Source organism: Caretta caretta, chromosome 14 (assembly GCF_965140235.1).
Source record: "Caretta caretta isolate rCarCar2 chromosome 14, rCarCar1.hap1, whole genome shotgun sequence".
NCBI classification, from domain to species: domain Eukaryota; kingdom Metazoa; phylum Chordata; order Testudines; family Cheloniidae; genus Caretta; species Caretta caretta.
This window is the reverse complement of record NC_134219.1, coordinates 2,630,803-2,658,752: the sequence shown is the minus strand read 5'-3', so window position 1 is coordinate 2,658,752 and position 27,950 is coordinate 2,630,803. Positions and strand designations below refer to the sequence as shown.

The following is a 27,950-nucleotide window of genomic DNA, read 5'->3' as shown; positions in this document are numbered from 1 at the left end:
GAATTCCCTTTGGCCAAGACTTTCTAATTTTAGCCTTTCACTTTGCCAGTGAATGCCTAGCAAAGCCAGGATGTTAATAGTAACACATTAGCTTTGCACAGTCCAATGCTACAGCTCTGTTTCTTGAACAGTCATACAGAGGGCAAAGGCCCTTAATTAGAGAGCTCTGAATCACACACACTGATACAATCACTCTTGTTCTACTAATCACTACAGACACATTCCTGCCCTTGTCAGCTAACAAATATTAATAGTTAATGAACAGCCTAAGAAGATTACGTCAACTTTCACACACACAGAGAAATGGTATTCTGAGGAGTTCGCCATCTGTCTCACTCTTCAGGGGCTCATTCGAGAGAAGGGATTCATGTCCAATAACGCCCCAGGCTTCTGCAGCCAAAGACTGGGGAATTACATACACTTTTATGGAAGGTAAAGGCAGGGCTTAAAATATTTACCAGACATGTACTAGCCAAAGGACTCAACCCACTAGACAAAGCCTGATAAATAAAGATGCACCAGCTACTCTTTCCTTTCACAGTTTGATATAATGGGTATGTCATATGTTTAACTAACAACACACAAACAAAAATACCACTGGCTCAAAGCAATATCTGTTGTCACCATTTGGAAGCCGTCATTCAAACCCTTTGATTCAAGGATGGTTTGAAATGTTCCTACCGAAGAAGGAGCTTTATGTAGTTAAGAGACTACCCACATCTCCCACCCTGCAAAAAGCCCCCACACCACAGCAGCCACATTAGATTAATCTGCTGTCCTCTGCACTAGGCACCTTGGAACATCCAGATAGTATCGAACACTCTTCATTACACTCCCCATTGTTCATTACCTACACACATACAAGACAAGGAATGGGAGGGACAGAAGAAGCAAAGCCTTCCAGCTGACATTCAATGGGATGCCAAGTCTGACTAGAAGGCCCTTCCCACCCCAGCTGCTCATAGGTAAGAGGAAAGAAATCACTCACCTCCCTGTTTACTTCTGTCAAGATAGATTGAAACCCTTCGGGCCAGACCTGTGAGAAGACAGGGAGTAAGGGATGATGCTAAGGGTAAGTGGGTCAGCCAAAGCAAAATAAATCTGAAAGGGTTAGAAAAGCAACTCAAAGTAAAGGGAAAGAACAGTGAAGGGAAAAACAGCAGCACCAAGTCAAGTACATGCTTCCAACCAGAGAAAAGGCTCCAGTTTGGTTGTAATCACAGCAGCCTTTCCCTAGGAAGCCATTTACAAGCTTCAGTCTGTTTGTCAACACCACAAAGTTGATTGGTAAGTTCTTCCCTGAAACTGGACACTCTCTAGATCCTTTTTATGTTTTTGTTCTTTGGTATAAAATAAAATGCATCTCACTGGAGAGTGACAACAAACTGACCCACGGCATAAACACCTGTATAGATCAAGCCAAACACAAAACAGGAAGTTTTTGTCATTTCAGGCTTGAGCCCCAGGCAGTTAGTGCAACTGAAAGCAGCCGAATGGGTTCTCCTGCCCTACGCTTCAATGGATTGCTAATGAACACTCAGAGAAAATTTACAGATGCTGTAGTTAGGCAACTCTTAAGTGGGGAATTAGCTGTAGAAACGGGATTCGTTTCAAACCTTCCTAAACCCTGGACAGCCAAAGAAGCTGCAGGGAGGCACATTTACGGGATATGGCTGTGTTTAAATACGTTTTGAGACCCCTGCTTATGTCTTGCATATGGACTCAATGTGTTCAGAAAGAGACCCTGGTAGTCTGGTAACCAGAAGGTCTCACACAGAGCCTTTTTTGGGAGTCACACTCTGGTTCTCTTTGCTAATCTGGACAAAGGAAAGCAATGCAAATGTTATACAGGAGGAACTGGGAGGGGAACACAACACTTAGATAGATGTAATTAGATGGATTCAAGGCAGCTGGTTGTGTTTCCACACACTCCTCTGAGTCCCAAAACCTGGGTTTTAAAAGAGCTGAGATGCTAAGATTGGAGGTGGCAGTTTATGTTCCATTCTTTCTCACAGATACGGTTCATCTTGAAGGAACAATGTGAAAGTTGCAATTTCACTCATGGGAAGTGTTTGCACCATTTCTTGTCTTCAGACACAGCTGTGCAGCTGCACGGCACGCTGCTGGGCCAGACAGTGCGAGTTCTGAGTCATCTTATACAGGCTTCTTGTACAGAAACCTGAGGACAGAGAGAGTGCTGCTACTCAGCGATCGGACAGCCCTGGGATCGCCAGCCACTCTCAAAGTCACTGACTTGCAAACCTCCTTATTTTTATGGTAAATACTTGAACCCCAATGTCCACAGCAGTAGGACCACATCTTTACAGCAACTCCTACACTGCTCACTAGAAAATGCTCCAAGTTTTCCTTAAAAGCCACATCAGTTTTGCACTTGCAGATCTAATTTTTGCCTAGTTCAAAACATTAGGCGACTAACAACATGAGCTTTGCCTCTTTTCAGACTTCATCCTCTGGCTGGGGACTTAGGGACAGTCCATACAAGAAAGCTGCACTGTTTTAACCAATGGTGTGAACCCAAATTGGTGCAACCCCTGATTAGACACTCTTATTTTGGTTTAAGAGAGGCTGAAATGGGGGTGGGGGGAGGGAAGCTGAAGTGGATAGGAAACTGGTTTGAACTGGATCGAAATAAGAATCTCTTCAACCAGAATAAAAGTGTCAACATACAGGGTTGCACCAGTTTAACTAAATCTGTTTAAAACCAATTTAAGTTAAACTGATACAACTTTCCTATGTAGTTATGGCCTCGCTTTGGTTCAAGCATCTCAGCCAGGTAAGGAACTGACGGACACTAAGCAAGACTACTTTGCTGTCGTAATACAAATTATTGCGCTAAAGCAGGGGTGGGCAAACTTTTTGGCCCGAGGGCCACAACTGGGTATGAAAATTGTATGGCGGGCCATGAATGCTCACGGAATTGGGGTTGGGGTGCGGCAGGGGGTGAGGGCTCTGGCTGGGGGAGCAAGCTCTGGGGTGGGGCCAGAAATGAGAAGTTCAGGGTGCAAGAGGGGGTTCCGAGGTGGGGCAAGGGGGATTGGGTGCAGGGCTGAGAGCTCCGGCTGGGCATGAGGGTTGTGGGGTATAGGAGGGTGCTCCAGGCTGGGACAGAGGGGTTTGGAGGGTGGGAGGGGGAACGGGGTTGGGGTGGGGGTGTGGCTCAAGGGTGCAGGCTCCAGGCAGCGCTTACCTCAAGCGGCTCTTGGAAGCAGCGGGATGTCCCGCTCCGGGTCCTACACAGAGGCGCGGCCAAGCAGCTCTGCTGTGAGCTGCCCCGTCCGCAGGTGCCATCCCTGCAGCTCCCATTGGCTGCGATTCCCGGCCAATGGGAGCTGCGGGGGTACCGTACAGAACGGAGCCCCCTGGCTATCCCTACCCATAGGAGCTGGAGTGGGGACATGCTGCTGCTTCCGGGAGCCGCGCGGAAAAGCCCCCGACCCTGCTCCCCAGCTGGAGTGGGATGAGCCCCCGAAACCGCTCCCCAGCGGGAGCTCGAGGGCTGGATTAAAACAGCTGGTGAGCCAGATGCGGCCAGCAGTTTGCACACCCCTGCGCTAAAGCCATGGAACTCCCATCACCTAAAACACCCTACTGATACCTTTTAGACCCCTGTAGGAAGTACTCTGGTTTCTCTATTAGGCACTATGCGTATTCTTCCTCTCCCCAATCTAGCCTGTTCTTCACAAATGAGAGAATTGCATGGAAAGCTGTTGTGTATCTTAATGTCTCATCTATTCCTGCTGCTTACGCCCATGCAAAGTCAGCATCCTGGTTGCTGTTGAGAAGATGATCAAGTCACAGAGGAAGGATTCTGACCCTTGGGGTGCGGATGAAGGGAGAGGAAGATAAACAGCAGGAGTAGCTGAACTCCAGTAAAACTCCTGGATTCATGTAAACATCCTTAGTGTAAGAGGGAAGTGAGGTGCAGAAGATTGAGACTACGAACATAACAGCTTCAGCGCTGGACGGTAACCGGCAGCAAAAGCTAGCTCTTCCGTTGAGAATCTCATTTCCAAGGGAATCACTTCACTGGGCTCCTTTGAAATGACTGAGTTTATTTCTCTCCCTACAAAGAAATCTACATTTCTCTTCTTCTGAATCGAATCCAATCATTCCCTGGATGAAAAGCAAAGAAAGCAACAAAGCCTGGACTTGCTTAGACCACAGGAAAGGAAAGGGTGTAGAGGATGCATAAGAGAAAAGGATTGTAAGTTTCAGCACTGATGTCTTGGCAGGCACAACTTCCTGACACTTACAACTAAATCAGCTTTTGCTTCTGTTTATCATCTATTCTGTAATGTCAAACATTGCTTCTGTGTACCTTCCTTTTGCTGCTGCGTTCAAGGTCTGTGGAGAGCAAGATGCAAGCCACAAATGTCCTGCCCTGATTAAAGGTGCGTGTAGGTATTGGGGGCGAAAAATGGGAGCAAGCCAGAAGGGATTCAGTCTGCATTTGTCAGCATCTCCTGTGAACTCTACTCATTATGCAGCAAGGAGTGGATGATAATGGGAGCCTTGACGAATTCCTAGAGTTCATTACCAGGACAATGGAAATAATATCTTGATTCCTGGGAAGGAAAAGCTTAGGCAGCCTCACTCAAAAAGGCTGATGTTAGGGAAAAAGAAACGGAGAAACGAGAAACCAAGCAAATGAGTCAAAAGTGCTGCTTGACGTGTGTGGCTGGTGCTGTTCTCTCTTCTGCTCCAGGGCAGGAGGAGTAGGTAGCCAGGCACTTAACAGCTCAGTGCATGGGCTCCTTCCTGCTTTTGTCCCTGCAAAGAGCAGGTTTCAATCATGGCAATTTTCACAGCATGCTGCAAACTCCCCGAAGTTTGTAATTAATTACGTGCGTGTATGACAGTGTGGTGCAGAGCTTGAAGTTACAGCAATCATACTTCCCCTGACTAGACTACCACAGAGCCAGGGACACTGTGAGGTGCGAAGGGAGAGGCACCAGTTCTGAATCCAACAAAGCAGCACAGGGAAAAACCAATGAATAGCTAAAAAGCCATCAAACAAGAGAAGCAGGAAAAAGGGGGGGATGTTAAAGGGAGACATATGGGAAGTAAGACTGAGTTGTAAAAATTGCTAGCCTTTGGACATGTCTACTCAAACCTGTAGTTTGCTGCAAGCTTTTATCAAACAAATATCTGCAGCCTTGTAACAAAGGGCATGTCTACCCAAACATTTAGTTTGCAGCAAGCTGGGCTGTGAATCTACCCTGCACTAGCCTCCCATTCACAGTCCACGTGGACCCTGCCTGACCTGATGGTACGCATCAGCACGGTGCACATGGACAGTTAGTGGGAGGCCGGCAAGTGTGGGGCAGATTCACTCCCAGCTCGCTGTGAATTAAATGTTCACGTACACAAGTCCTTTGTGACGTGGGTGGAAATACTTGTTGGACAAGTCACCAAGAACAGGCTGCGCTGGCTCCGGCAGTATTACATAGGGTCTAACAGAGTTAGACTGGATTAGCAGCAGGGAGTTTTCAAATAAGCTATGCCAGACTCCTGAGATGAGGTACACAGGCTGAGAAATGAGAGCTGCCAGAGCTTAAGGCCATAATGGACCACTACAATCATCTAGTCTGACCTCCTGCATAGCGCAGGCCAGAGAATCTCGCCCAGGGGTACCTGCATCAAACCCAAAACCGCTGGTTGTGCCACAGCAGATCCATCCAGCCTGGATTTACGGCGTTCAAGTGACAGAGAATAATTGTCAGACCACTGATGTATCCTCAGGCCTTGGACGGCGAGAACACTCGCCTCCCCCAGTAATACCCTGAGACAGGTTTCACCGTCACCCCGGTTAGACTCCTGGTTTCGGCATTGTGCATGGCTGGGTGGCCTTTCCGCATGCAGACTAGCTTGGTATTTTTTAAGTTCCCAGGTGGTTTGAGTCTGATTGTGCCACCGTCCTGTACATATCAGATGTACATTGCCTACGCTTCTACCAACTCTCGACCCACAATAAGTGACAGGGAGTAAGTGCTAAAATGGAACACAAGCTTACTGTGGCCACAAGTGCAACGTGCAAAGGGTGAGCAGCCAATCAAAGGGAAAGAGGAAATAGGTGAGCTATTCATAAAACCCAAATCGGGGAAGACATAACCACCTGCTACAACCAGTTCAGGGTAGGAAAGTGCTCAGTACACCCTTGTTCTGCAGTTCTCTCCTCAGGAGCAAAATAAGTTAGCTTAGCTCCAGGCAACTCCAGCAGAGCCTCTGATGGACAATGTGGCTGTGCTCCTCTATTCCACTGTTGGAGAATTATCCTCCATCTCTATCCCCTTGCACTGCTACTCCCCACCTGGCTACTCTAGTCATACTTAGCTCAGAAGAGCGTGTGTTTGAGGTTCATGTGGACAAGTGGAAAAGGAATCCCTTATCAGGGCTTGGTAAGACTCCACTCCAAGGCCCAGAGACTCTTAACAAGGATGTTACTGAAGGCTGAAATAGAACAACTTGTTCCACTTTACCTATCCCTAGAAAAGGTCCCAGCAGGGTAAGTTATTTCTACCCCCAGATGAGAATTCAACACAGACCCACCTCGTGTGGTTGGCAACATGTCCGACAAGCCCTGCCAGGCAGTCACCATCTCGGGATTCTTTTCCAGGTCTGCAAAGTTCTTCCACACTCTGACAGCACCGTCATCTTGAGAAGCATAGAAAAAAGGCAATGTCACTGCTGGTACAGACGTCACTTAGTTACTTGGGAGCAGATGGAGAAAGGAAAGATAACCTGGAATTGTAATCATGGACTCCTAAATGGAATGAAAATGTCACCTGACCTTCCAGGCCGCTTTCTGAATGATTTCTCCTACACCTGTTTATAAGGGTTCTTCCTCTCTCTAACCTTATGTCCATGCAACCTAAGGGATTATTTCACCAGGGACTGCACTAGGAGAGTGAACACCTTAATTTAGTTGTAAATCCTTCTCTTTGAAACAGTTCATTTTCACTAGGACTTATCTCTTTTCCTTCCTTCCTATCAATGCTAAGAACCAAAGTACTCTACTGAATACAAAACACAACCCAGTATGAGAGCTTCACCAAAGCCCACCTTCTTGGCACAAGTCCTTCACGCCAGTGTCTCTTCTCATTTTGTCTCCCCCCCCGTAAAACTGTTTTGTGCTAGAAATCAGTAATTTGAAAGAGAAATGTCCTAGAGGTCTCACAATCCCTCTCACACATTTCTTAATTATGCCATAATTGCACACTTCAGGGCTGACTTTGAACAGCAACTGAAAACATGTAGACCATCAGATTTACAACAGTTCCCTGGAAGAAGTAAATCCCTCTCACAGCTCCAGAGGCCGACAAATGGAAAAAGCAGAACTTTGTGTTTCCCTACAATAGGGCAATCTACAGAAGTTCTTTTCCCAGGTGATTTGTCAGGGACAGGGAAGAGACTTGCAGAGAAATTTGGAGCCATTTGAGAAATTATAATATAAAAAAATACACAGGCAGGCCATGCCCATTCTACAGCTAACCCTGTGTTAATAACACTATTTGACAGCACAGTTGTAGCATGGTATCCCTGTCTGCTGTGGACAGGATTTCCTTCCCATTAAAAACAGTGCTGACTGAAATTGTGTGGCCTCCAGAGGTCATCTATACAATAAGGTTGTAACATGGTTTGTAACTGTGCTGGGGGAGGACTCAAAACCATTCATCAAATGAATCAGGCGGCAATCGTGATTGAAAATGGTATCAAGAAGTATTTACTGCATCAAGTTCAACTCAAAACAGTTAAATTATTCAACCCTGCTAGCCATAAACTTCTCTCAGGAGCCTCCCAGGCCACGAATTCCCATGGTAGGGTGAATGGACCAGCCCCATAAAGGAGAGGGGAGGGCTCAGAACATCTCACATGCATCTGAAGCCTGTCAATGATTCCTCCTCTCTCCTGCCCTTTGACGATTTGGTGACCGAGGCTGAACTCACCTGTGGCAGTCAGGAGCAGAGAGCAGTCTTGTCCATTCAGGTATTCCATTGCTGTGATCCTGGTATAGCGAGGGTTCCCATTGTGGAAATAGTCCAGTTTCTCCCCCTTCTCCCAATCCCAAAAACTGGGAAAGGTAGTGGAATATCAGGTCAGATCTGCATTCACTGAACAAGCCGTAAAAAGCAGCTTTCCCACTAAAGTGTCACTAAAGGTTATATGCACTGGAATTAAATTTGTTTTTCTCCTTAGAGTATTGAGTGTCTTTTTATTAATGCCTTTCTATAACATCATCTCCAGCTTCTGCAGAGGAAGTAATAAGATTAATATCCTAACCTGTTACAAATCTAGTTATAATGAGGATCCTCTACCTACTGACACAGAAGGCCACTGTATTTGTTTAACACAGGAGAGATGCAGACTTCAAAACCATCACATACTGCACCTAAGAGGAGCCCAAGTCTCTGGGGGCTTTCCATGTCCAGCCAGCATGAGTGGGACCATGTGGGGGCAAGGTGTTCAGCCCCTGAGGTGGGGTGAATTATGTGTTGCTCTGGACAATACTAGCAACAATGCTGCTAGGCTGCAGAAGGAGCCTGCCCCACCCCCACCCTCAGCTGGAAGGAGAATAGCTATGGAAGTGGATGGGGGAGAAAATGAGGACAAGCATAGCATCCCCTCAAAGAATTCAGACCACTTGGTGTCCATCATTGGGGCTGACAGTCCTTACATGTCCAATCATGACCCTGGAAGCCAATCCCTTAGGGTCAGAAAGGCAGAAACTCTTACCAGATGCTGTCTTTATCAGCTACTGCTATACATGGTGTGAATGGATGGAACTTCACCACGGAAGGAACGCCTGGATTCCTGTTCAGAAAGATTTGATCATCTAGCCGTGAAATACCTGGGGGGGAGGGGGGAAATGAGAGAAAACCCAGACTCAGTACCTGGGAATCAAACCACAAAAAGGATATTGTTCTCTACTTTCTGTACAATCCTCAACCTATCCTTCTAAGCTTCACACGTGGCCAGTTCCTTTGTCCCACCAGACTTTGTGCCTTCTTTTATACCACCCCTTACTCCCAACTAGCATATGCCAAACCCTCACCATTCTCTGCCTCCCAAAGCCTCCTTAACCATAACCTATCAGGTGATCATGAGTCCCTTCAGGACGTTGTTCTACTGGTCTAGCAAAACTCTTTTGCTTAGCAGAACCACAGACACTTATGGTGCTACATACGCAATAATAGTTTAAGTTGTTCTCTCCCTAAACCAGAATCCTTCACTCTTGCCATGTTGCTCCAGACCTAAAACTGTTGGCCTCCCACAACTGGCCTATTTGGGGCTGACGCTTCTCCCTCCCCACCCCACCCCACCCCACCCCACCAGAGAAGAAAACATGCCATCTAGGAAGAGCCTATGCTGGAGATGCTTAGTCAGTGAGCTCTCTCCAGGACAAGAGGCTCATATCCTCTGTGAGAGCGAAGAGCTGCACAGCTCTTTTCACTGTCTCGCACTCCTGAAGTTATAGCTGGGCATCTCTGGCAAATTTTAAACTGGATGAAAACTTTTCTCTACAAGACAGTGAACGTCAAAGCTGCTCAGAGCAGTCTAGCAAGTGGGCTAGGTGTTCGTGGGTTCAGATCTCACATCAGGTCTTCAGTTCATATCCACTGATGACACTGCTGTAATACAGGGCTGCCAAGTCCAGAAGTGTCACTGAAACGATCCATGTCTACATCACTGTTGTAAAATGTTGATGCACCTTTCATATGAAAGGGGCCAAATGCTAATGGAAAATGCTCACAAAAGCCTGAAACACTGCCATTCGTTTACAGGTCGAGTTGCTAAATATCCTGGGCTCTGGTATGTGGAGTCTCTGACAATCATTTCACAAAGGTTTTATTTATGCAGGCAGAGTAGTTACACAGTGTGTGACTGTAGGATTTCTGACTTTGGGAATCATCATCAGGATACTCATGGTGGCATCGTGAGTCATTGCAAAATTTCTGAAAACCTAAATGATTACAAGGTAAGAATCCAAGTCATTGCCAAGTTATGCAGCTATATCCACTCCACTTTAGCTGCTAGCAGTAGCACCAAGGGTGTGGCGGAAATGCAGAATCCTGAGCTGACAGCTTGTCAGCAGATACAGACTTTAGACAGTTTGTTTTACAATGCATTGATCTAAGTCTATTTTAATTTGTTGTTAATATTTGGGATCTTGGTTGTGTTATTTTTACAAGTAATTTGCATTTCACTTTCAGTCTGGGTGACAGAATCTGAACCTGTCCATGAAGAGATTCAAGCCCATCAGGCGGACACCAGCCCTGCTCCTTTGTACTATCTGTATTCAGAAAAGGTCCCTGACCCATCCCTTGCACTCTCCTGGTTTATGATATTCTGCTGTGGTGGACACCAGGCCATCCATTGTATAAGACTCAAGTCTGCCAGCCCTCCAGCTGCACATGAGAAACTGAGTCTCAGATAGCTTCTTGCTCAGCAGATTAATGTTTCACACTGATTCTCTCCCCACCAGCATCTCATATGAGAAAAACACCCAAAATGTTCTCTTCCATGGTGAGAGCATCTCTTGAATATGCAGCCACACACAGAACCACAATGTAGGGGAATTACATAGATTCACCCCCCACTACTCATTGGCTAAGTAAGCTGCAGAATGAGTAATAATATCAGGTCTCCTCATAGCTATGTAAATTCCAGAGGCTACTTTAGTGGGCTAAACTGAATTCAAATACATTAAAAAAAATCCTAGCCTGACTGCCACTTTGAAAATGCATAAAGAGTTATAAATAAGCAAGGTTAGCTTTCAGCAGAGCACTGAATATACATGTTAAAGAAATATGAACCCAAGGCATATTAGAGGAAAAGCCGAGAGTGTAAATGAGGCTGTACATAAAAGTGCTAAAAAATATAATGGGATACGAGGCATAAACAATCATCTCTGGAGCTCAGTGGAGTGGGGGAATTCTGGAGTCATTCAGATGCCTGCTAAACATCAAGAGGAAAGGACATCATTCACCTTTGCAAAACAAGCTGATTTGGCATGACTGTAACCTGAGTAGCATTTGACACACATCAAAAACCCTGATTGTGCCCTTTGGGCCAGGTGGGGACTCTGAAGTTTAACCTGCCATCCCTTTAAAAATGTAGCCGACAATATCCATCAGAACTTGACAGGATAGGAAAGAAAGGCCAAAACAGTAAATCAATAGTATCTGTTAAGGGTCTCTAAATTATCCATTTTGTGCTGGACACTTGAGTACCTGCGGACAAGCCATCTCCGACTGGCAGAGATACTGGAAAGCCCAGCTTCTCACTTCCAAGTCCAAGGCTTCAGTGTGAATGCATGCATTTAGAATTGTGAACCTTGTCAATTCTTTTAGCAAGAAAACTCCTTCTTATGGCAGGTTCTCGCTCTCAAAAATCCCTGATCTCTTATTCTTTCCCACCCCAAGTTCAACTCAGATGGTTACATAAAGTGATGATCATTTTTGGCTGACCCTGCTACATATGCCTATATTCCTTAGATGATAACATTGCATTTAGGTTTTCAAGAGGGAAGGAGAACTTCTACACTCACCACAATCAGGTCAATCCCCTGAGCAGGAGTAACTACTTGCAATAAATGAAGCCCTGTAAGCTTCAAGATAAATCACCTCTAGGGAAACACTTCACAATTGAATAAGCTCCTGTTCCCCTAATGGGGACAAAGGCCAGTGACTAGTTAAACACCCTGGTCTCACAAAGGCTTTGCATAGTTTATTGTTATTTACTGTTTGTATTACAGGAAGAAGGGGGGGGGCATAATGCTAGCTGCAGTACTTGAGAAAAGTGCCTGAGAAGTAGAGAGCTCACCCTTCTGGATGATCTTCTGTGCTTGCTTTCTGACGCGGGTGTTGCGTAGAAACCGCCATTCCCTCTCTTTGCGGATCTGGCTCTCCAAATCATGCTCTTCTGGAATCTTCCAATAAATGAATACATTAATAAAACAAAACCAGAGCAGCTGTAACTATCCAAAACTAGCTCTCTCTCTCTCTCACCACACACACACACAAGCCAGAATCAGAGATTCTTCAGCAGGTGCAACCCTACATCCAGCTGCCGACAGTAAATGGAAAGAGCACACAGGACCGTATGATTTTAAATATTTGACCATCTTTTTGATCTGACTCTTTTCATTGTTAGTAATCTTTTCCCTTTATCCCTCTCCTGGACAGGCGTCCTGTATTTTGTCTCATCTTATTTATTTTTATTATAATAGTAGCAATTACACTCTCGGAGGAGAGAAACGAAGCAGGTCTCTGCAGGCAAGGCTGTCTTTCACTGGGAATACCACAGTGAAGGCACGGAACTGGTCAGCCTGGAAACACCGGGTCAGAAAGAGGAGAGACGCAGACTGCCACCCAAGAGAGCTGATGGCCAGGGAGTTGGAAGCCTGACAGTGGATGTTGTTGTTGGACCACAATGGGGAAAAATAAGTGCAGTTGCCCTGAATTATAACACCAAGTAGCCCCTGCAATGAACCCATAGACAAACTGCACCTTACAAAACTATCCCAGAGGCAACCCAACTACTTTCCTCTGTCTGCATATAATATAGCTTATTTTGCAATTCATCAAAGGGTCATAAAACACTTCAGAGCAATGAAAAAGAAAGAACGGAGCTCTCACGTAGGCAGAAAGTTAAAAACTTGTATTAAAATTTTCCTTTCATTGTCTAGAACTGACAAGAGGTGAAAGATAATATTAAGTATTTTATGTTTAAATCTCAAGGTTTTCACGTGATCAGTGCAGCACTGACTGACAAACTGAAGGAATGTTTTAGCTTCCCTTACTGGAACACAACTGATTGCAAGGAAATTCTGTAACCCCTTATCTTCTCATCTTAATTTCACACCAGTAGAGCTGGGCTGGAAATGGTTTTCCTGTGCCAGGAACATTGTTGAGATTGCCATTTCCCACCCCACTCTGCACAGGGACGGCACCGAGATCTTTTGGCGTTTTTTCCTTTTCAACAAACAAAACACCCCTAGAGTCAGGCTGCACCCTAGGAGAGCCAAGAGCCCAGTCGTTAAGACACATGCCTGGGATGTGGGAGAACCAGATGCAATTCCCTGCTCTGCCTGAGTCAGACCAGAGGCTAGAACCTGGGTCTCCCCCATCCCAGGAGAGTCGCCTGAGCATGGAATGGTTGGCTAGTCTGGAGTATCTCTCTCTCTCTCTCTTTCTGACCAGAAATGATTCATAAGCCTTACCGGTCAAAAGTTTCACTGAAACTGGTACCTTCCCACAAGTTTCAGTTTTGTCAAATCAGCAATTTCTCATAAAAAACATTTGGAGGGAAAATCCCACACCAGCTCAACACACAAATCCCTCAGTCTGTGAAACTTCAGGGCAACTGAAATAAGATATACTCAATACCATACAACTGGGTCCTATTTTGCAACCCCTTCTCACACTGAGTAGCTCGGAGGTTCAATAGGTTCAATAGTACTAATCAGGAGTAGGAGTTGCACAATGAGACCCACAGGCTAAAAAGGGCTGGAAGGGACCTCACAAGGTCTCCCAGTACACCCCTGCGTGATGAGGCAGGATTAAGTATACCTAGACCATCCCTGACAGATGTTTTCTAACCTGTTCTTAAAAATCTCTAGTGATGGAGATTCCATGACCCTCCATGATTAACTATACTTACAGCTAGAGAGCTGACCTAATATTTAACCTAAATCTCCCTTGCTGCAAACTAAGCTGATTACTTCTTGTCCTATGGTGGAAATAGAGAACAACTGATCACCATCCTCTTTATAACAACCTTTTACATATTTGAAAACTTAGCATGTATCCTCCAAGTCTGGTCTTCTCTAGACAAAACATGCCCCATTTTTCAACCTTTCTTCATAATTATTCCAGTGGAGTAACCACAATCTTTGCAGGCTTGAGCTAAATGTTTAATTTCTCTCTGGCCAGGTCTAAGTTAGACATATTTGCTGGTATAGTAACGTCACTTAGGCTCGGTCAACACTATGAGAGAGGGGTATGATTCCCCTGCTTGTGTACACATACCAGGAGTAGCTCTGATCCAGACACCATGAGCATAAATAGAAGTGTAGCGGGATAGCAGCAGGGAGGGCATGGTTGAGACGTGCTGAGTACAAACCCACCAGTTTCAGGTGGCTCAGCCAGGCTACCATGGCTACACTGCTGTTTCTACTTGTGCTAGGGATGAGAGCCAATGCAAGTAAGCAAACATAAGCAGGGGTTAGTCCACACTCCTAGCACCCAGTGTGGACACAGCCTGCGGGAGGCAATGTCTTCTCTGACATTTTTATACTGGCAAATGCCCTAACACAGATGTAGTTGTAACTTATACAAATTCTTTGAGCACAACAAGCTATCCTGGCAAAACACGTTTTTGCCCAGTATAAATGGTGTCTACACTAGGAAGGTTTGTTGATATAGTTATGCCGCAATGAGCTTTATTGGGTTGTGTACTTTTAAATATGAATAAGCTAAAGCACCTTTGAATTTAAAGGCACAAGACACTCCTTTTATAAAAATACCAATGAACAATGCACTAAAGGCTTTATTCAGAACTGCAATATTAAAACAGTAAATACAGCAGGTAAAGGGCTTTGTTCCTTTCAAAATGTGTTTTCTTCCCATCCTCCCCTTAAAAACCATTATCCATAGCAAGGGGCAGAGTGAATGAAGACGAAGATTGGTGTGACTAGTAAGCAGTGTGCACTGCCATGTGGGAGTCCCCAACTCGATACCGGTTCCGGTCCGTGTGTTACAGGGGCAGCATGCTCAGCTGCTGGGGCTGAAAGCATCCCTCTCTTTCAGCGCTCTAGAACAGAGTTCTGCAGGCCAGCGATTGTGAGGGGCCTCAGGAGGGGATTGTGGGCAAGCAGGCCTCTCCTGCACAAGCATTGTAGAAGAAACAAGGGAAGGGGACAAAGATGATTTTTCTGCCATTTGATGCATCCTGGCTCACAAAAGTTTGAGAACCACTGCTCTAGAACCAGCCCTCTGGGCAATTAAAAAGCTGCGACAGGGGCTCTGATGAGAGCTACACCCAGTGTATGTCAATGAAAAGGATAACTGCTGCTCAGGAAGGGGTATTTCTTGGGAGGGGGAGCAGGAGGAGTGGTAAGCCCTCCCAGACCCCTCATTTATTTTTTCCTAATGAAAAAGAACTTAAATATCTGACATTACTATGCACACTATGTTCAAAACATCCCACACATTGGAAAGGACTCATAACAATGATTATTGGGCTGGATTGCCTTTTCTTTTTTAAAAAAACACCCAAGTTTCATTTTGCAGCAATCTAGGGTTTATTAGAAAGGAAATGACAAATGACCAAGAATGCAAAGCAATAAACAAGCCCAGGATAAAATGCATCAAAGCATATTCAAGAGCAGAGATATTACACTTTAATGAAAATCCAGTTTCTGTGGGAATAAATTGGAGTAAGATCTAAAGGCCGTCTCAAGCAGGAAGGGGAAGGGGCGTGCACAGAATTCTAACTCCCTCCATTGGCACTTAGCAGCTTTTTCGGACTTGGACAAGGAACTGTGTGCCTGTGGGGAAGCTACTGTCCCCATCCCTGACAAAATATGGTGTGTGCAGGGCTCAAAGATGAGGCAGCAGGTTAAGGTAATATCTGGGCTTTGCATCTCTGAAGAAAATGGACTCAGTCCTTCCAAGGACAATAGGCAGAAAGGTAATGGAGAACTGGCCTGAAATGAGCTATCTTGCAGTGACAAGGTGGGTGAAGTCATATCTTTTATGGGACCAACTTCTGCTGGTGAAAGAAAAGTGTTCGAGCCACACCGAACTCTTCTTCAGGCCTGTGTAGCTCAAAAGCCTGTGTCTCTCTCACCAACAGGAGTGGGTCCAATAAAACAGTGGTTCTCAATCAGCTGCATGTGTACTGCTGGGGGCACGCACAGGTCTTCCAGGGGGTCCATTAACTCACTTAGATAGTTGCCAGTTTTACAACAGGCTACATAACAAGCACCAGCAAAGTCAGTACAGACTAAAATTTCATACAATGACTTGTTTATTCTGCTCTATGTACCATACACTGAAATGTAAGCACAGTATTTATATTATTTTACAATGATACAGTAAAAATGAGAAAGTAAGCAATTTTTTAGTAATAGTGTGATTTTTGTAAGCAAGTAGTTTTTAAGTGAGGTGAAACCTGGGGGTCTGCAAGACAAATCAGCCTCCTGAACGGGGGACAGTAGTCTGGAAAGGCTGAGAGCGACTGCAATAAAAGCTATTACCTCACCCATGTTGTCTCTCTAATATCCTGTGACTGACACGGCCACACCACCACTGCCTATCTTGCAGTGCCAGACACGCTGTGGGCCTGCTTATGACACTGCCAGGCTCAGGGGGAAGTGTCCCCCTCTGCAATCATTTTGCCTTGTGAATTGGGGGTAGAGGGAGAGCAAGAGAGTTAAAGTTGCTGTATGCAGCCAGTACAAGGGGGCAGAGAATGTGGCCAAACCAATGTTCCTTTCCACATCCCCATGCAGGACCTGCCGAGTAACCTCGCTGACCCACTGCACTACTTTGGCTAACAAAAATAATAAAGTACTCAGATGAGCTCTTAGCATGCGCACATACCTGGGGAACTCCTGGGTTACCACGCAAATGTGAGAGCGTGAGTGTATGAGTGAGACTTCCGCCTCCCTCCCCCCAGTCAGAGTGGTGCTGAGCACAGACTAGGAAGGAAAGGCTGAAGGTATATATTCCAGAGAACACTCGCCGATCAGGTGATCGTCTAATCATTCATTCCTTTCTCCCCTTTCCCCAGCCAGTTTCCATTTAAGCTTTAGAAAATCTTCTAGTAAACAAAAGCCCAGTGTTGGCTTTTGCCGAGCTCTCCTCTAAGCAGAGCTCCCAGAGGAACGTGGGTGTCTGGAATAGTGTTACATGATTAGGATCATGACACGCCACAGATTTATAACACTTCTTGGCTGTCATCAGAAAGAAACATATTACAATTCTGAATCCTCCCACCGACGAGTGCCATTCAAAAGCCAATAAAGTTGTTTTCTTTTAACTCTTTGCCTCTCTCTCAATTCGGGGGTTAGGAAAAGAGGCTGACACGCTTCTACTATAGCAAATAATACTACTGGGTGATCTTTCCTGGTTCGTGTTGCTGCCACAATTTTATAAAGGGTTAATCTTTCTGCCAGGGCTTTGCACAACTGCCAAGATACGGTGCAGTGAAAGTGCTGAAGTTACAGCTAGGATTATCAGGAAGGATTTGTTTATGTAATTCTCACCTTCTAGAATCCTCTCCAACCTCTACCCTCACATTATGTCAGTATCAAACAGACTGAATACTGGCTTCTGCTCTCTTTGAGGTGGGGCTTCCATACAGCTGGAAAAGCCTAGGCTGCCTGCATGATACAAATCCAGGGTTGCATGAGGTTGGCAGAATGGCCTTTCAAGAACTTTCAGAACTTTGAGCTGGGTCAAATTCTCTGCAGAGATCAGAATTTCCAAAGCTGTCTGCTGTTGAACTCCCCACCAAGCAATTGCAATGCAGTGTTCTCTTCGTAAATTTATTTGATAATCAACAAATAAAGTCCAGTTTGATGGTCTGAAACTGAGCCAGTGATTTATAATGAGAATTAATCCCTGCATTTTCAGAGCAAGGGCTATGAAGCAAAGCTAGACTCATAATTTAAATGCAATCAAGATGTGCTTGCAGTCATTTTCTATTTATTCATTACAGAAATGACTGTTTTTCTTTCCCCGTTTACGTTTGGGAGCAGCATCTCTGCATGAAGTACTAGAATGGAACAGCAATGTCCCTCTCCTCTATCTGCACTTGGCTCATTTTTCACTTCGCTTCTTTAGCGAACTGAAGCTCCCAAAAGGCAGCAGTAGCCAATCAGGGCTCTCTGTTCCCGAACGCTCCAGGAGTGGCACTTCTAGAAGGAGAACGGTTTACAGAATTCCAGCCACGAAGGGTAGTGTGAGATAATCAAGGTTGTTGGTTAAGCAAGCAACCATGAGGAAATGTCAAAAAGAAGTTGCATGCGGAACCGTCTCTCGACTCTTTGTGCGCATGCAGAATAATGCAGTCTCCAATTACAGAGCTGCACACCATTTCTCAGTTAACACAATGCACAATAACATTCTCCTTCCAACGCAGGGCTTGTCTACACGCGAAACGTCACAGTGGCACAGCTGCAGCCAGGCTGCTGTAGCTTCAGTGTAAACACTCCCGCAGCGACGGCAGGGGTTCTCCCATTAGCACAGGCAATCCACCTCCCCACCTGGGGGGGCTAGGGTGATGGAAGAATTCTTCTATTGACCTCGTCGTGTCTACACTGAGACTGACATCGCTTCCCTACATGGCTCAGGGTGTGGATTTTTCACACCCCCCGTGACGTAGCTGGGTGGATATAACGTTTTAATACCGGGTGGGCTTTAGAGACGCACATGTCACTTCTCACAGTACTATGCACTACTCCGTGTACCCCGGTCAGACAGAGTCCCTGAGTTGTATAACAAGTGCACAGCAAGATTATTTTATACCCACTACACAGGCAGTATCATTGCAATCTAGCCCGCAGAAAAGGGGCAGCCCCGGAGGGAGACTGTGACTAAGGGAATCAATCTCCCTCTTGGTCTCTCTGCTGCTCCTGGGACAGAGTAAACTGACAGGTGGATGCTCGGCACAGCGTACGCTCATTTCCAGGTCCCTTGGGGAGGCAGCATCAAGGCTCCACCCACACCCTGCACATTTGTGGGAAGCAGCGGTAGTACATTGCATTTGCACAAAAGAGGAAGGGGTGCTTTCTGTCCCCTCTGCTGCTTTGTGCCGAAGTGCAGGATGCGCCAAGGCCCTTAATTATTTTTATATATATACACACACATACACATACATACATGACTTGGAAAGAAGGGAAGTTATTAACAAAATCTCAATGAGAAAAGATATATTGGAGCAGTATACAATGAAAATACAGGAAACAGGAATGGACGTAGATTACAAAAATATATCTGCAAAAATATATCTGCAGGCTTGTCTATTCAAAGACTTAGTACATGGCAGGGCAGTGCACCGTAGATTTGTACCATGGCTTGCCATGCAGTAAATCAGTGACACTAAGCACTCTTATTCACACTCTACACACTACTGTTATCATCTTTGTACAAAATACACCTTGTGAGGTATCATTTGAAAATGAATAACTCACTGACCATTAATATTCTTGCGTGATGTACGCACCCAGTCGGTAGTTAGAGTTATGTATATACGCTGGAATTATAACTCAAGTGTGTTTAAACCAGGCATGTCAGGAGGAGTTGGTAATCAAGCCTTCCAGCACTGGAATGTGTATTTTATTCTGTGACCAGCCATCTTCAGGCAACGACAATGAAGGTCCATTTTTAACATATTAAGTAAACAAAGCTATAGAGATAAGAAGTGAGAGAAGAAAGTGCATGGAGCTTCCTTTACCACCAGACTCCATGTCACCTTCCTCACAGCTTGAATAAACTTTACTCTGAGGGGTAACCCTGTGAAGAATCCATTTCAAAGGTTTACAGATCTATAAAGATGGGCGACTGAACCTCCAGCAATAAGCACTTGAATCAACTGATTGTATCTGATACTACTGTATTATGAAAATATAAAGAGTGCAGTCTTTTCTGGAGCTAATGACACACAGGTGATTAATATCACTGTGAAATATACCCACTAACACTATATGAGGAAATTTGGATACTTTACAAGTTTAGGCTTTAAAGTCTGCGGCTAAACAAGGAGAGACAGGGTCCCTCCCCGACAAGAGAGAGGGCACCTATTTTCTTGTCTCCTATGTAAATGAAGCATGGTGGAATCAAAACAATGGAAGCTGTATTTACATACAAGGGGATGGGAAGCCCACAGGAAGGGAAGAACAGCATGAGGTCATCAAGTCTCCGAACTCTGGAAAATATAAGGAAAGACAGAAGCCATCTGTGGCTTCCATCACTAGACAGACACAAGAAGCCAAAGCTCTTGCAAGCTGAGAAAGATGAGTCCTTCAAAGGGGGAGGCTGAAGTTTCTGGAAACTGCAGATAGGAGAGAAACCATCCTGAGCAAAGCCTATTTCTTGCTAGATTAGGTTTTAGATGCATGTTTTCACTTTTATTTGCTTGTAACTCTTTCTAACTTTATTCCCCATACTTAGCATCACCTAATCTATTTCTTATTGTTAACACATTAGTTTTATTTTTACAATAATCAACTCAGTGCTGTGTTTAAAGGGCAGGGTGTATTTACCCAAGTTAATAAGTTGCGAGGTACTTGTGCCTCTTTAGAGGAACAAACAAACCATACTATTTATCTGAACTGTCCAGGAGAGGGCTGGAATGGGGTCAGAATGGAAACCATTATTGAACTTTCACTATCACAAATGCTACCACTCTTGCTATCATGTCGGAAAATGGACGGCACCATGGGGCTGATGAGGTAACCATGGTACAAATTCTGTTTATGAACACAGTTCTTTCATAGTTCTCAGACCACCCCAATTTTTATGGAAAAACACCCAACAATTTATTTGGGCCTAATGGATGCAGAAAGAGGCTCTGTGTATTCACATGATTGACTCTCAGCCCATTTCCCCTTACATCAAATTAGTATTCATAGAGCTTCAATTTATTCTTTTTCTCAAAAAAAAAAAAAAAAAGAAAAGAAAAAAGGAAAAGCAATTTTGTTTCATGCATGTGAAGTACTCAAGCTAAAATAATCGCTCCCCATATACAAGCCAATGTTGCTTTTTGATTGGCTGTCTACAGTGATTTATTATATTAATAAGTCACCACTCTTGTGAGCTACTATCCTCGATAGTAGACAAATGTTTTTAATAAGCACTGAGAGACGAAACATTACCCTTTTTTAAATGGCACTATCATCCCCAATTCTCTCTCCTTTTCCCCTTATAAACTTACTTACCATTTTCTGCACTTAGGAACAAGACCCTGGAACTCATCTTGACCAAAGCCAATCTTTGTATAAAGCCCAAAAGCTTGAAGTTTAATCTGGCAACTAAACCCTATAGGTCAGAAATATCTCCCAATATATTACTGGCTTTGCTGCTGTTGTTGTCAAGAGAAAATTACTTACACTAGCAGTAGAGCTGATGAAGCACTGGACCAATGATTTTATTTCCTCTTAGTGATTCACATAAAAAAAAAATTAAGATACTTGGAAACCTGCCTACAGTGTAACTAGTTTCATAAAACACAGACACACAGCCAATTAGCTCACACTGTTACACTATACTGATATTTAAAAAACAAAACAACACACCATGTGCTTCAAGAATGAGCAGTAATGGAAACCTCATCGTTATTGCTTAGGGGGGGAGGAATTTCCTACAGATGAAATACAATTTTTCCATCTACTCGAAAAACGTAAATAACCAGTAGATGTTTATAAAAGTATGCAGCCAGCAGTATTCCTCTGATTCCCTTCCTCTTAGAGCACCATCACATTACTGGTTTGTGTGACAGACAAACACTGTAATTCAATGCCAAAAAAACCAAAGTAATTAAGAGGTACGGTTGCTTGGTGGTATGCTGTTCCCGTGCAGAACATTGTGTTGAGCAAAACAAACTTCTGAAAAGTAAGAAATGCATAGGTAAGATTGCCCATGCAACCTTAACTCTGCTCTTCTTCAGCAATCCCCCAATATGCCTGTTAACACATGCGCCCTTTACTCTTCTACCCCACAGTTGCTGAAATATACAAGCTCTGCATCTCCTTTTACAACTCATTCACTCTCATCCACAGAATTTCATTTAACACAGTTAAAAGACAAAAAGGACAAAACAACCGCAAAGATTGCCCATGGCACCTTCTCTCTACCCTCTTGAAGCGATGGATTAATACATACATACTCACACTGGCCCTTGGCAATGTAAGTTTCAGGAGGTTCCAGATCCCTGTGTGTACACACCCACAGCCAGCTCCCCAGAAAGAATACCACACGTTACAATTTAAGAACCATTTCACAGCCTTTTACAAATCCCTCACACTGACCCGCAGGATACCATCTCAAGTACACTGTCACTTAATCAGCTTTAAAGTGTTAGAACACTCTCACATTCCACCTCACTGCTGATAATATCCTTTGAAATAAAAGCCCTGTGCCCTGCTACTGACATAACCTACACAGAAACGATGCATACTGCATCCTGAAGGTACACATGCGCAAAACAGATCCCCTCATATCACAGCTCTGTTACACGTCCCAAAGCAATCCAGAGCTCTCACACACAGTTCTACCAAGCAGAACTAACTACTGCCTCTCCATTCAGTGCAGCTACACCTGGCACTGACCACGCTCACTTTACCTGGAGTGCAGACAGGTAATAGATGCTTAAGTTGCTCTCCTATCCCAGCTTGCTACTGACAATTCCCTTTCTACTAAATCCTGGTGCCCTGCTCTTTATATAATATACACAATTCTGCACTGAAATGATGCATACTGCATTGTGAAGGTTCACGTTGCTCCATTCCTTTGCTCACACACATTGGAGGGTGCAAAACATAGATCTCCTCATATCACAGTCACAGCTGTCACATACCTCAAAGTAACTCACGTGTCCTCATATCACAACTAACCCTTTACCAGCAGGCCCAACTTCCGCCTCCACCAGTTAGCGTAGGACACCTAACAACCTGAATGTATTAGAGTGTATGCAAATAATTCCCACGGGCTACGGCCAGCTCCAGGGGAACAGAGGGAATGAGGAATTGCCAAACTGTCCCCCCATTTTGTCCTTTAATTGTGTTAGATGGAATTCTGTGGGTGACAGTGAATGGGCTATAAAAGGAGGTGCAGAGCGCGTACATTTCAGCCATGGTGGGACTGGCAAAGCAAAGGTGTATGTGTTAACAGGCACACAGGGGCACTGCAGAAAGAGAGCAGAGTTAAGGTGCAACCTTACCAGTGCATTTCCTAGTTTTCAGAAGTTTGAGTTTTGCTCAAACTTGTCTGCAAGGGGACTATGTACCAGCAAGCAACTGTAACTCCATAGTAAACAGATGTTTGCGACTGAATTTCCCATTTGTTTGAATGGGAAAGATATGCTATTGAGAGGAGTTGGTAATCATTTAGACAGCTATACATATCATATCCCGGAATTTGCATACTGAGCCAACCAGCCAGCCTGCACTACTCCCCAGCACCCCCTCACACTTCCATTAGCTGGGCCCCACCAGTCCTGCTTTGGCCTACCTTCCCATCCATGCCCTTTACCCACTCACGGCATTCCCCCATCCATCCTGGCTCCCTCCTCTCACTACTGTATCCAGGAGCCCTCCACCAGAAGCATGGAACACATCTCCCTGAAATCTTCACTCCCTGGTGTGCAAACATTTCTACTGCCATAACTTCTCCCCTCCTACAAACCGACTCACGGGCGGTGCCTGGAGCGAAGGGCAAGTTACAGTGGAATGGTGTTCCTGGTTATGTTCCACAATGGCTGGAGTTTGTGGGAGGTGGCAAGAGAAATCACAGACAAGGTTTCTGCTCCAAAATACTGACAGCTTAATGCTTGAAAGATCCTCTGAGACCTATCCAATAGATAGGGCCCTATCAAATTCACGGTCCATTTTGGTCAATTTCACGGTCATAGGCTTTAAAAAAATCTAAAATTTGATGATTTCAACTATTTAAATCTGAAATTTCACAGTTTTGTAATTGTCAGGGTCCTGACCCAAAGAGGAGCTGGGGGGGTGGGGGGTGGTTTGCAAGGTTATTGTGGGGCGGGGGTCGCGGTACTGCTACCCTTACTTCTGCGCTGCTGCTGGCAGAGCTGGGCCCTCAGTCAGCCACTCTCCGGCTGCCCGGCTCTGAAGGCAGCAGCGCAGAAGTAAGGGTGGCAATACCGTGACCCCCCTAAAATAACCTTGCAACCCCCCCTGCAACTCCCTTTTGGGTCAGGATCTTCAATTTGAGAAACGCTGGTCTCCCCTGTGAGTATATATAGGGTATAGTATAGGGTAAAAGCACACAAAAGACCAGATTTCACGGTCTGTGATGCTTTTCCTGGCCATGAATTTCATAGGGCCCTACCAAAAGATATAGAGGGGTCAGAGCTTGTAAAATTTCTATGGCATACTGCACACATATTCTGGTCAACCACGAACACTCCCATTTCCCAATTAATATTCTTTGGGCACATATTAATAGCTTTCATATTGTCGCTAAGCAATTATTCAGACACTCAGCCAAATGAGAGAAAACTATCACATCCGCTGGACACAAGTATCAGATACTGTCCAAACCTGCTCGCATACATTGTCTGAGGTGTACAGCAGGGATAAGGGGCAGCTCATTTCCACCCCAAGTGAATCACCACAGTATCTGGTAAATCACAACCTCTTAAAAGTCAGCACTTAGATGCCACAGAGTGGGCAAAACATGATGCCAAGGCAGGCCACCTCTTCACAACCCAATCAGTCTGTAGCCAGCACTTCCCATGTCCTTCCTCTTCCACAAACTTCTACAACCTTGTGATCCAGGAATTCCCCAGAATCCACACATTGGCAGTCCTGGCAGCGCACATTTCTTTTCCCTCAGCGGTCAAGGTACCTGTGCTGTCAATTCCAAACCCCCACATAACGTGTCTTTGGAAACACCACGTTAATCTGCCCTGAGATCAGCATTAGCCATCTCCCCTCCACCCTCCAGGGCTAAGAAAATACAGATTTTCCCAAACAAACAATCCGAGGATTGCCAACCACCCATTCTAATGTACTGCCCCTTCTGCAGCCACAACCCCTCTCCCTGTCCCCACACCCTCACCTACCCACACACAAAGTCCTCTGTCTGTCTCCTGCCCATGTATCTCAAAGGAGATTCATCACCACCACAATCTCCACCGCCACCCTCTTTGCTTGCTGTAATTGTAATTTCTTTTAAGTAACCAAGGCTGCAGGAATTTTTCCTGGGAGCTATTTCAGATCCTCAGTTGCTGTCAAACCCCCTTTTCTGAGATAAAGGAGATTTTACAAGATGCCTGTGAGTAGGTCACAGCTTTAAAGCTGCACTCGAGCAAGCAGGGTCAAAGCTAATTTGGAGTGGAGGACACGCTCTGCTGACACTGGGATTAAATAGTCTTCACTTAAGGCAGCATTCTCAACAATTTCCTCCGCTTGTTTTAGCATCAACACAGCCAGAAACCTAAATGCAAAGGCGGGAAGAAAGCCGTGTCTTTGCTCTTGTTGTTGGAATACAGGGGCTTCATTACACAGCAAAAGGAGAGTGATGTTTATTCTAACAGCCAAGTTGTTTTTATTGTTCTTGTTCTCTGGGCTGGCAGGGAAGAATGATTAATCTCCAGCATTTTCCCAGGAAAGGTAACCTGAATACACCCTTGTGCTGCCCCACTCAGAGCAAGATAATTTGTTGTCACAAGCACACACAAAACAAAACTTGCTTTTAAAGAGGGACTTCCACATCCAGCAAAGTCTTAAAAGAGTTGCTAGAAAAGCTTGTATTGGATTTGGACAGTCTTTCTTTGCCATGTATTAACTGTAGAGAACAGCGTCACTGTGACAACTTACACCTACCTCATGGTTGAACCTGTGACGAAGTCTTGTCTTTGCTTTATTCAGCCATCTACCCACCCACCCAATTCCATCTTGCATGTTTGTGAGGATCAGTTAACATTTGCAAGGTACACCTAATCCTCAGTGTGCTAAGGAAGTGTTAACTCTAGTGTAATGAAGTCACTCCTCTGCTTATGGCATGTATCTGTTAAGGAAATGATCGCAGTGTGACAAATTCAGCATTCTAACTTTGCTATAGAATTAAGCAAGAAGCGACAAGTGGGGAGGGAGAAACCCCCCTTTTGAACACAACTCTCTCAGGTAACTAGTAAGGGAAGTTATGAGGAAAACACACAAAATACTTAATATGACATGGACCCTGCTGCTTTGAAATAAGCCTTCACTCTACAATTAAGATCATCTAGGAGACATGCGTTGTCAAGTTCCTTTGGCTGAATGCCCCACGACCAGGGGCTGGGCCCCCTTCTCCCTTGCTTTAGAATCTGTCCTCACTGTTGGGACATCAGTGCTGCAGAGTTTAGTCCATGGCCCAGTTACTTTGTTTACTGGGGGACTGAATTTTTGTTTGTTACTCTGAGTTGTGTATGTAACTTGTGCTTCTCGTGGTGGATGTAGCTGAAGCACTTAACTGCCACTGTGCGATGCAGAACAACTCAGGCGCGGCATCAGATGTCAGCTATTGATGGAACAATACAATGCTTTGGAAGCTGCAGCCATGCTTAACCTTCATAGTAAGGCAATGCTGTTTAGCTGACTGGACCAGTGGCACCAACAAGCAGATCCACCCCACATACTTGCACTCCTACTCACATGGGCTTGGCATAGCTTTTACTTCATACCGTGCGGCTCTTTCCCTGGCAACATTCCACTAAATCCTCCCCTCCCTCTGATCATCTCTGTTCCTCCGCCCACATTTTATAGGCAAGGTGATTATGTAGATCAAAGCAGCAGGGAGGGTGGTGTGAGAGTGGCGCTCTCGTTCTAGGATGAACAGAAAAGGAATGACGAGGGAAGGGAGAGCACATTGTGCCCACATTTCCAGGGTCAGCATCCCACCCTTCTGTGTGGTTGAGAGGGCAGGGCTGTGATTCAAGAAACATGAATGGAGGGAGAATATTACCTTCATGACCGGCTGAGCAAAATATTTTGCGCTCCAGTCACAAAATCCTGTCTGCATTGTGGCTGAAATGAAGATTTTGTGTCCAACAGCATCATCTGCATCATCAGTGGTCTGCCCAGGAAGAGAACACAGGGGTAAACATTGTTTGTTAATGATCCTGTCCACCCACATTCAAAGTGCTGGCTCTCTTCCCAGAGCTCTCACAGAACTAATATCATAGGTCGACTTCAACCAGAAGAGAAATTGAGCAGATAGATGCTGAAAGGTGCTGCCGAGATCTGAGATGGTGCATGCCACGCTTTGAAATAACAGCCCGTCCGTTAGCTCCTCAGGGAGGGCACTGAGATGCTATACAGCACATACCATGGGCTCCAGTAATGATTAGGGCCTCTGGGCACAGCTATTTTGTAAGTATGAAGTAACAACACTGGCTCCTTTCCACGGCCTGTCTGGAGTCTAGCACAGGGCACAACTGGGGATAGTGAAAGTGATTCAAGAAAAAACTACTGGCCCAAACCTCAGAACAGGGGCCAGCATATGTACAGCCATCAAAAGGGTGAAAAGGCATATGGAAGAAGCAGGGAAAGGCCACTCTCAAACCTCAGCCAGCTCATTAAAGAGGTGTCTGTCTTTGGGACTGGATGGCTGAGGTGACTTTGTAATGGGATACACAGAGTCTCAGTGATAAGTTGCTGACTTGAATCTGGTTCCTCCTGTCTGGTAGTGTGCCAAAGGCATTACCACCTGACTGCTGTGCAGTGGCTTATGGGAAGTGCATTGCTGGGAGCCACTCCAATTCCTAGCAGCCAGCTGTCCACATCACAGAGAGCATCGTTACAGTTGGCAGTCTTGGCAGAGAGGCCAAGGACTGAATTCCTCTCTTCTCCCCGAGGCGGTTGGTCCTTCTAGGGCAGGGAAGCTGTAATGCTGCTGACTGGGCTGCATCAGTGCAGAGAGGAATTCAGTCTCCAGGTCTGACCATGTGGCACTTTCTAACAGCACTATCTGCACACACCAGTGAGCGGGGCTCTTCTCTTTCTCCGATGAAGCTGCTTCCCCCCTGTTTTTCTCACATGTGGTACAGTTTGGCAGCCTCTGCGAAAGAGCCTCCAAAGGCTAGAAAGATCCAAGTTCAGAGTGAAATGAATTGGCTGTGTGAAATGACATGTGAAAACATGCCCAACACCTGCCTGGCTCTAGCCAGTGCTGGCAGTATGTAAATCCCTCACTGAC

At 45.2% G+C, this 27,950-nt stretch overlaps 1 protein-coding gene across 3 annotated transcripts in view; it reads right to left on the bottom strand.

The window, feature by feature from the left end:
• Nucleotides 1-27,950, bottom strand: part of RPTOR (regulatory associated protein of MTOR complex 1) — a 314,905-nt gene that overhangs the window by 24,859 nt on the left and 262,096 nt on the right. For 2 of the 3 annotated variants that reach the window (XM_048818846.2, XM_048818851.2), the window contains 6 exons: nt 26,718-26,828; nt 11,845-11,950; nt 8,755-8,869; nt 7,968-8,092; nt 6,571-6,675; nt 989-1,036 (listed from right to left, as the gene is read on the bottom strand). In XM_048818846.2, the coding sequence (XP_048674803.1) occupies nt 989-1,036; nt 6,571-6,675; nt 7,968-8,092; nt 8,755-8,869; nt 11,845-11,950; nt 26,718-26,828 (610 nt within the window). The remainder of the gene's footprint in view (nt 1-988; nt 1,037-6,570; nt 6,676-7,967; nt 8,093-8,754; nt 8,870-11,844; nt 11,951-26,717; nt 26,829-27,950) is intronic. The other variant, XM_048818847.2, reaches the window with a different exon arrangement.